This window comes from Tupaia chinensis, unplaced genomic scaffold, assembly GCF_000334495.1.
Source record: "Tupaia chinensis unplaced genomic scaffold, TupChi_1.0 Scaffold000316_1, whole genome shotgun sequence".
In the NCBI taxonomy this organism is placed as follows: domain Eukaryota; kingdom Metazoa; phylum Chordata; class Mammalia; order Scandentia; family Tupaiidae; genus Tupaia; species Tupaia belangeri.
In genome coordinates, this window is record NW_006159809.1 from 9664394 (window position 1) to 9674469 (window position 10076).

The 10076-nt window shown below is 41.9% G+C and overlaps 1 protein-coding gene across 1 annotated transcript; it reads left to right on the forward strand.

Moving 5' to 3' along the window:
- The first annotated feature begins 411 nt into the window (after positions 1-411).
- On the forward strand, positions 412-8979 carry FBXO48 (F-box protein 48). The gene is made up of 4 exons (XM_027772989.1): positions 412-506; positions 5542-5739; positions 6993-7331; positions 7977-8979. The coding sequence occupies exons 2-4, from the start codon at positions 5680-5682 to the stop codon at positions 8136-8138; spliced, it is 561 nt and encodes a 186-aa protein (XP_027628790.1). The 5' UTR covers positions 412-506; positions 5542-5679; the 3' UTR covers positions 8139-8979.
- The last annotated feature ends 1097 nt before the right edge of the window (positions 8980-10076 follow it).

Here is a 10076-nt window from a genome sequence, read left to right on the forward strand (position 1 = left end):
CCCGGCTTTCGCTAAGAGACTGCCTCCGTAGCCGTTTCCGGCTTCCACAGACACGCGCGGGGAATGTCCGGGCCCCGGGAAAGCGAGGGGGGAAGGAAAGCAGAGACTCCGCTCGGGTGTGTCCAGTTCTCGCCCGGCTGGCCCCAGCGCCGCTCCTCGAGTCCGCGGAGCCACCTAGAGCAGTGACGCACTCGGGGATTCCCGGATCACCCTTCCTCAATGTTGTTGTTTAAAAGCCCCGGCTTACCGCCCCCATCCTTTTTCACCGCCCACCGGTTCGGAGGACGCCGGACCTTGTAGTCCAGAGTGCCTTCTTTCTCCGCATTTCCCAAGCTGAGACGCACTGGGAAAACTACCACTCCCAGAAAGCAATGCGCCCCGCCTCTGCGCCTGTGCCAAGTCCTGTCAGCAAAGCGAGGCCAGAGTGGGCGGGACGTGAAGGACTATGGGGAAGAATTCGAAATCGGAAGGCTGTCATTCCAGGGAAGAGCAGCTGCCACTGCCCAGTAAGTGGGAGGGTCTTCCTTTCTCAGCGTCGGCAGAGACAGGGGTTGGGGGGCGCGGCCTGGCCGCAGGCACTGCATTCTTTCGCCGGTCGGTAGCCGCGGTGACGGTCAGTGCGGACGGTGGTTGCTCGCTGTGCCCGGCGCTCTTGGGACTCAGAGCTGCAGCCCGCTCGGGTACACGGGGAGGGTGGCCCGGATGAGGTCTGCGGGGTCCGGAAAGGATGGAGCTCCCCGAGAGCTCGTCTGAGCCCGGCAGCAACTCCCCCTGATTGTTGCCCTGGGAGTCCTCCTTCCAAGTGACACTTCCGAGAGGCTCAAGCACTGACCTAAACCCGGCCGGAGGGGTAATTCGGCAAAGCTTGGTTCAAAAAGAGAAGGGGCAGAAGAGGCGTAGTCTTCCAGCCATCCAGGCGAAGCTGGACCTAGAAGAACGATTCTGTCTGGGATTTCAGGAACCTCGTGAAGGCCTCCCGACTGTCAAAGCCTAAAGCCCTTCCTTGCCAACTGTGGAATGCCTGTCATGGAGGCATTTCATCCCCCAGTGAGATCCTGGGAGAAGTAGCAGACATTTAAATGTTAACGTTCTCCGAATACAGTAAGTTCTTTTCAAGGACGTGGTGGAATGGCTTTGGTTTGTATTGGTGGAGTAGGGAGGCAGAATCTACCAAAAACTTGCTCCTGACTCATCTTGTTTTGCCTGCTTGTTTTCTTACTTCCCGGAACCCTCAAGAGGAAGTCCTCTATTGACCACAAATATCGCCGTCCTAACCACCACATGTGGATCGTAAACAACCCAAAGGACACATGCCACCGTGGTCTTGGCAAGTCCAGAGACACAGTCGAGCAGCACATCTAGGAAAGGCAATTGTTATTAGCTGAATTCAAGGAAGTATTTAGCTGTCTCTTGACCTCTCTTCCCTCGCAGGCACCCCTCCCCATTATGAAACCAAGTCCAAAATGGAATAAACTAATTTTAAGTAAACATGAGCTGTCTTTATGAGGAAATGTAGCCATGGGTGGTGATGTGCCCAGCTGCACTTAAAACTGATTTGGGAATCTACAGTATTCACCTTATGTAAATTAGATGAAACTGGACTTTAACTCTTTAGCTACATGTTATATCTGAGTTATAAACATTGTTTATAGTTGTAACCTGTACTTGATGACCTCAGTAACTGTTATCTTTAGCTCATAATTAGCTAAGTAAAAGGGATAATTTCAAGGGGGCAGTACTAAACTTAGAACTGAGTGGAATACTGCTATGTGTCACTTAACAATGAGGACACACTCTAAGAAATGCATCATTAGACAATTCTGTCATTGTGTGAACATCAGTGTACTTACACACCTAGCTAGTGTAACCTGCCAGGCTGTATGGTGTAGCCCATAGTTTCTAGGCTACAACCTGTACATTATGTTACTGTATTGAATACTATAGGCTGGGGTCCCCAACCCTGGTGCCACAGAACAGTGCCTGGCCTGTTCATTCCCCACACCACACCACACCACACCACACCACATCACATCCTCCACCCAACACACAGCAGGAGACGAGTGGTCTGCAAGGGAGGCTTGTTTGTGTTTGCACGTGCTTCCCATTGTTTGGACTGTGCCTTCTGTCACATCAGCAGCCATATTAGATTCTCACTGGGGCAAACCCTACTTTTTGTTGTGTGGTTATTTCATTGTATATTACAATATGGTAGTGTTGGAAATGGAGTTTACAGTGGATGTGGTGTACTTGGGTCATCCTAGAACCTTCCTACACACACCCATACATGGAGGAATCATCTTCCATCAGGCCAGTCCCTGGTGCCAGGAGGGTCAGGGACTGCTGCTATAGGCAACTATAACGCAATAGTATTTGTGTATCTAAACACAAATTTTTTTAAAAAATGGTGTACCTGTATAGAGCATTTACCAAGAATGGAGCTTCTAGGCCTGGAAGTTGGTCTGGATAAGTCAGGGAGTAACTGGTGAGTGAATATGAAGTCCTATGACATCACCATACACTACTATAGATTTTATAAACACTGTACACTGTGATTACTCTAAATTTATTTTTTTAATTCTTCAGTAATAAATTAGCCTTCGCTTACTGTGACATTTTTACTTTATAAACTTCAGGGGTTTTTTAAAGAATTATTTTATTTAACTTTATTTATTATTACTATTATTATTTTCCAGGTTGATCGGAGAGAGACAGAAAAAGAGAGAGAGGGAAAGTGAGAAAGCAAGCCATCAGGTCCAGGACTTGAACTGCTGTCAGCCATGTTGGAGTCCAGCATCTTTAACCACCACACCATCTGCCAACCCCAAACTATTTTTTTCAACTTTTTGACTCTTCCAGTAGCATTTAGCTTAAAACATGAACATATTGTACAACCATACAAAAAAATTGTCTTGCTTTATATCCTTATTCTATAAGCTTTTATCCATTTTTAATTTTTTAAAAACTTTTTTTTTTTCTTAAAGACCAAGACACTAACACACACATTAACCTAGGCCTACACAGGGTCAGCATCATCTGCATCAAGTGTCTTCCACTTCCTTATCTTGCCCCACTGAAAAGTGTGCAGAAGCAATAACATCCATGAACCTTTCCTTCTGGTCTACCTCCTAAAACCTGCCTGAGGCTCTCCTTGAGACAGTGCAACTCTTTTCAGAGATATGTTCATGGTGGTTTACTTGGTTTACTTCTTTTTCATCATCATAGATTTGCTTGTAAGCAAATAACATGCCTATTATCTCTTTTTTTAAATAGACCATAGGTTAGTTTATTTTTAACACCCATCATGCCATGAATTCATAGAGAGTAGGTTTCAGTAGCTCAGTCTCCTTTCCATAGGTTCTCACAAAGTGTGCTTCTCTGGGCAGAGCAGGCTGGCACTTTAGTTGAACTCAGAAATCTTTCTCTTTGACTTCCTTCTTTTTCTGGTCATTTTCCTTCATGCATTTTAGGAAGCTATCTCTGCTCTTGGAATACTTAATATGCTCAATACCCACATTAATTCTCTTGAAAGAATCTTGCCCTTAACTTGTTTGTTTACAACAATGTCAACAGCATGCTGGGTAACATTGTAGACTCTTCCAGCTTTGCCATGGTAACATTTGTGGGGCATCCCTTTTTGAACAGTACCCATTCCCTTGATGTCTACAATATCACCTTTCTTGTAGATTCGCATATATGTTGCTAGAGGAATCACTCCATGTTTTCTAAAAGACCTATTCTCTCCCTTTGTGTTTGTCATTTTGGTGAATTACTGGAAAGAAGTCATGCCTGTTATCTCTTAATGAAAATCTTCCAGTATTGGTGTCCATGTTTTCAAACATTTTAGGGAGCTTGTTGAAGTCTGCAAAGTTTCTGCTAAACCCATCACTGTGAATTTTCTTGGGAGTTCTTCTTTTCCTTCTCTTAAATTTTCCTTTTCTCTTGCCTGTTCTTTAGCTCTGTGTTACAATTCCAGTTCCAACAGCCCCTCAGTAGACAGTTCCTCAGAAGTGTCTAGATGTTCCTCAATGTCATTCTCATCCATAGACAAGTTAAAGTTGTTTGCCATCTCAACCACCACCTTGTAGATTCCTGCAACCTCGTTCTTAGCAATTTCTTTGAAGTCATGGATGAACCTCTTAAATGTCTCTTTTCCAGTTGCCATTCATACACTCCTTAGCAGAATCACTCCCTGATGAAGCAAGGTCATGATGTAGTTAGAGATGTTGTAATCCTTCCAGAATTTTATCAGTGTCTTTTTAGTGTCCTTAGTTGCAGCAATAGATAAGGCAAAGGTCCTCCTCAGGTATGTGGCCTTAAAAGCTGTCATAACTCCTTGATCCGTTGTTTGTACCAAAGAAGTGGTGGTCAGAGAGAGAAACTCCTCTTTGATATCAGGATGGAAATCATGAATAAGAGGAGGATGTGTGGGCATATTACCAACAATAAGCAAAATCTTTAAAGGTTATGTTGTTCTCTGAACAGTAGTTCTTCATTTTGCTTACATAACAGTTCAGGATGGCATCTTGGAAGAGGAGCTGGGTTCTTCATGATTTCTTATTGCTCCTGTCGTATACTGGGAGTGTGTGCATGCTGTTATGCTTGAAGAGCCTGTGGTTCTCACTGAACCAAATCACAAAGGGTTTCAACAAGTCCAGCCTGCACCATTGCCCTCGAGCAAGACTGTCTTCCTTTCTTTCTTTTCTTTTCTTTTTTTTTTAAGATGTTTTTGTTATAGGGCACGTGCGCTCACCAGAAAGACACAGAGAGACAGAAAGCAAGAAATCACCCCCCAGGGGGATGGCCACACCACAATCTCTTCTCCTCCATTCTCTTCTTGGGATCTTGGGCGTGCATGCACACACACCTGGCGTGAGTTTAAGCCAATGGGTCCGGGACTCAAACTGTGGTTGACCACATGGGAGTCCAGTGACATAGCCATTATGCCAACTGCCGGTCCCATGTCCCCCTTTCTTAAAAGCCCTGACACATGACATTGACTTGGCCAGCCTGATGGATGAAAGTCTTTTCCAGCATCTATTTCCTTAAACAGTGAAGATTTTCTCTGGCAAGTCTTCCACACTCAGTTTATGTGGACTTTCCAAAAATTCTTCAGTTGTCTTCCCATCAGTACTCACAGATTCACCACACACTTTCCCATTATGTAATAAATAAGGATTCTCAAATCAGTATAAGTACCCAGAGCTAGCAGTAAGTTCCACATCATTGTAGGGTTCAACCTTTTTTCTTTTTTTCTTTTTTCCAGCACCACAAGTGTTTTGCTTTGGCCAGGATATCCTGGCGAGGGGTATACTTCTAAGTCAGGTCTTCAACCCCGGTCATGAAGAGTTCCTCCATACATGCTATAGACCCTAATCACGTTTTTGTCCGTTTCGTTGTCTTTAAGGAAGCAGATCTTTCAATAGCTTCTATCACTTTTTTCTTTTTCTTCAAGATTATAGTGATGTTGGAATGGGACATGCCTGACTAGTGAGCAGATTTTCCACCTTTGTAGTCCTGAATCACTTTTAATTTTGTTTTCAGGTCACTTGCTCAACATGGCCCCTTACTGGTGAGATTAGCAGTGGATTTCATACACTTGAGGCGGTGGTGGACAAAACAGCATGAGAGCAAATCAAGCACAAGAGAAAAGCGTGCCATCAAAGGAGTCGGTAAAACAGGATGTCTGAGGCTGCTGCCCGTGTAACACAGCCCATGCTTGTATGGGAAAGTGTCGTGTTTGTAAGTAGAGGCGCACACTCTAAAATAATGGAGAAAAGTACGGTAGGGTAAGCACACCAGTAACACAGTCGTTTATTCTCATCAAGTGCTGTGTGCTATACGTAATTACATGTACTATATTTTCACACGACCAGCATTGTTGGTTTTACAGCCGCACTGCCATGGACATGTGAGTGAAGTGTTATGCTATGACAGCATTTCCATGGCTATGACATCATTAAGCAACAGGAATTTTCAGCTCCCCTCTAATCTTCTAAGCCCCTCTTCATACATACAATCTATCTTTGATTGAAAGTTCCTATTGCATCACATGACTATTTGAGATTTTGTGTGATCACCTGGATCTCATCCTCTTGTCCATTTCAAGTGTATCTGTGGTGAGCACCTACACATTACGTATAAGCAGATAAATAATTCTTAGATAAAATACCAAAGGTTGGGAATCAGCAGTTAGCATAATGGCTATGTCGCTGGACTCCCACGTAGTCGACCGCGGTTCGTGTCCTGGACCCGGTGGCTTAGAACTCACGCCGGGCGCGTGTGCTTGTGTGCCCAAGATCCTGAGAGGAGAGTAGAGGAGAAGGGATTGTGGCGTGACCATCCCCCTGGGGGGGTGATATCTCGCTTTCTGTCTCTATGTCTCTCTCTGTCTGTCTGGCGAGCACACGCGCCCTATAGCAAAAACCTCTCCCAAAAAAAAACAAAGGTCCAGCAGGTTTATGATTAATTCACACACTGCAGATGAAGAACTTATGACAGGGCATCCATTCCCACTGAGAGCAAATATTCAGGAGCTTAATAAGATTGACCCACACACATTTTCAAAATTCCTCTCAATAAATACATGAATGAGTTCCCACAATAGTCACTGCTAACATCAAACTCAATAAATAGGTCTGACATGGAGAATCATTTCTCTTTTTTTAGATAACGTTCTCTGGGACCAGAAAAAAACCAAAACATTTGGAAACAAACTCATTCACTAAAAATGATAAAAAAGAAGGCAACAAACATGTCAAGCGTCTCCCATGTGTAATTCGGATAGAAGATGAAGTGTGTTAGTCTTACCCTGTTAATCCTTTAGGGACACAGACTGGACCCATTTTACAGACTGAGAAGCTGAATTCAAGAAAGTTAAAGTTTTGTTTTTTTTTTAAATCATCCCCAGAAAGTATCTGACTCAGCTTTGTATTTATAGACTGAAGCGATCTGAGATCTGAAGAGACTAAGTATGTTTAAACTTTGCATTTTAGATTACATGTGAGGATAATCTACCAGAGCATCGAGCTATGCCGATAAGTTCTGAGAACAATGATTCAAGAGTTTCTGAGATACACTTGAACCCTGTGAATGCTGAGAAAGAAAAACATGACAGTCAAAACAACATTTTTAATGAGATGCCTCTAGAAATCACTTTAAAAATTTTTAGTCAACTAGACATTCAGAGTTTGTGCAAAGCTTCAATGACAAGCAAAAGCTGGAATTCCATTATAAGAAACTATGACTCCTTATGGAAACCTCACTGCTTGACTGTAAGAGCTGTGTGCCGAAGAGAAATTGATAACGATCTAAAAAGTGGTTATTCCTGGAGGGTAAGTTTAGCCTGTGCAGTCTGCAGTATTTTGACAGTGCTATGGTGGCAGGTTTGCAATAACTTTAACTTTTGCTTAGAGGAGATAGGTTTGCATCATTGCAGAATAACAGTACAGAGCATGTTGACTTTTGGAAATGAGGTAAAGTTGAGGTATTAGTCTCCTGCTAACCTCGCCATCAGCACAGTATCTCCCATCCATCCTTTTACATATTTTTTAAAGTTATTTTTAAGAATTATTTATTTAATTTTATTATTTTTTTAAAATTTGACCAGAGAGAAACAGAAAGAGAAGGAAAGAGAGAAAGCAAGCCACCAGTTCCAGGACTTGAACCACATTTGACAACGTGGTAGTCCAGTACCTGAACTACCATGCCACCTGCCAGCCCCTCTTTTACATATTTTTAAAGTCCTAATGTCAGGGATTTTCCTCTGTTAATCAGAAGGGAAGTGGGTAGTTCTTTTCACTCCAGGAAACTCTGGCCCACTCTGTGGATGTACACTCAGACACAGACACACATGCATATTTATGAATGTGTATCAGTGTAAAAACTTCTCTTTTTTTTTTGAAAGACGTTTTCAGACAAACTCATTAACCAGTTACCTACTACATTCTTTCTTACTAATGATGGTTTACCTCTTCCAGGTAACACTGCAGAGGAATTACCAGAAGAGTAAAGTGAAAAGTGAATGGCTTAGTGGCAGATACAGCAATATATGTTCTCCCATTAACCTTCCGGAAAAAAACATGTGCCCAATGGATGCAGAAACATGGGGGGAAATTCTAGACGCAGAACTGGAAAGATAAGTGAAAAAATCACAAACAGATCTTGTAAGATCTTTGAGAGTTTAAGACTAAATGACTCTGAGGTTGCAAAAGGTGTTCTCTTTATCTGTTCACCTTTTTTTTTTAACCTTTTAAATATTTATCATATAAAGAAAAGTGAAGTAGAAAATATATAATACTTTACTTTCATTTTGCACTTCAGTAAATGTATTTTTCTAGCGTTGGGTAATGTGAAAACTCATGGAATGTTATTTATATAGAAATTAATATACTGATGGAGTGATTTCAAAATGTATTGTTTCATGTCTATCACAATACTTTAAATAATAGAGTTCAATTGGTCTTTCCTGCTTAATGATAATTCAAAATCTCAGGAAACTGAAGAAATTGACTTACTGAAAATTCATCAGCTAGTAGACGTAAGGAGGCTCGTGAGAAGTCTAGCTAAGTAAAATCAATAGCAATATTTCTAAATGAATGATAACTTTGCATTTCAATAATGTGTTAAACCTATAGTATGGTTCAAAATTAATCTGATTTTAGGGCCAAAGCTTGTCATATTAAGAGACCCATCACTTTCCTACAAACTGGGATTGCTCTCAGGGACTGAAAACATGTGAAAGGTTTCCAAGACTCCTAAATACCATCAGAACTGCCCCACTAAATTTTTTTGGTAAAACTTTCTGGCAGCCTTATTGCACCATCTAGTGTACAATTCATAGATACCACAACAAAGGACTTTCAAGCCCTTTTTTCCTCCATCATTTAAAAGAAAAATATAGAGAACCCTTAACACTTAAGGGTTACTAGACTTATAACTTTCCAGGAACTTTATTTTGACTTTTTTTTAATAGAGACTTTTTCTATAAGGCACATGCACTTGCCGGAGAGACAGAGAAAAAGAGACACAGAAAGTGGGAAATCATCCCCCCAGGGAAGAAAGACAAGCTGCGGTCCCTTTTCCTCAGTCTCCTCTTGGGATCTTGGGCATGCATACATATGCATCCAGTGTGAGTTTTAAGCCACCTGGTCCAGGACTCAAATCGCAGTTGATCACATGGGCATCCAGCAACATAACCATTACGTCATCTGCTGGTAAAAGCAGATGCAATAGTATATACTATATCAGATGGCTTATTCAGTTTATTGTTATTGCCATAGTAATCATTCCACAAATCATCTCACGTGGGGATTTTCTTTTTAAGTCTACTCCATAGCACAAAAAATAAGAGCATAAGAAACTAGTATTTAACAAATAGGAAAATATAGGAAAGATGCCCCACCAAATACAAATACTATGTATTGGATCAAGCCGTTGATAATTGGTTGTCTCTAACTATCTTCTTGGAGTTGAAAGAAGCCTTGAAAATCAAGCCAGTCTTCAGGGCTGTTCCTACACTTCCTATGTAGGAACAGACAGTGAGCCAGCGCAAGCTCAGATACTTACAGCAACAGGGTCCCCACACACCACAGAACAGTCCTGTTGTATTCTAGGACTGCTCTGATCATTAGCCGTTCTTCCTCACTGAACGGACAATAACTGGAACATTCGCCTGGTTCCATTCTCTAGAGCTAGACGGGTCGAGTCCTTCTTTATGGTTGTCATTCAGATATCTAAAATCTGCTAATCTGCCCCTTCTTTGTCATCTCCCCAATTCATCCTGCCTATCAGAAAATGTAATTTTTACACCCAACAGTGTTCTTTTCTGCCCATGCTCTCTTTAAAAAGCGTAGTGGAAACAAAGGTATCCTACTGATTTTATTTAATAAAATATGGTAAGAAAGCACTTTGAAATTTGGAAAATGTGAGGAAAATTGAAGCTAAAATGCATTTTCCTGAATAGCACCTGTGTATAGTGTATGTTCCCATATTTTTATCTTTGTGTGTGTGTGTGTGGCAATGGATGTGGGTTGTCTTTGTCCAACTATCTATTGCCTTCATCTGCTAGTAGAGTTCAC

Bases quoted from the DNA above. Each gene is read 5' to 3' on its own strand.
- FBXO48 (XM_027772989.1), top strand. From the start codon at position 5,680: ATGTCTGAGGCTGCTGCCCGTGTAACACAGCCCATGCTTGTATGGGAA. The intron at 5,740-6,992 runs GTAAGTAGAGGC...TTTGCATTTTAG, and splicing joins TATGGGAAAGTGTCGTGTTT to ATTACATGTGAGGATAATCT. The intron at 7,332-7,976 runs GTAAGTTTAGCC...TACCTCTTCCAG, and splicing joins AAAGTGGTTATTCCTGGAGG to GTAACACTGCAGAGGAATTA.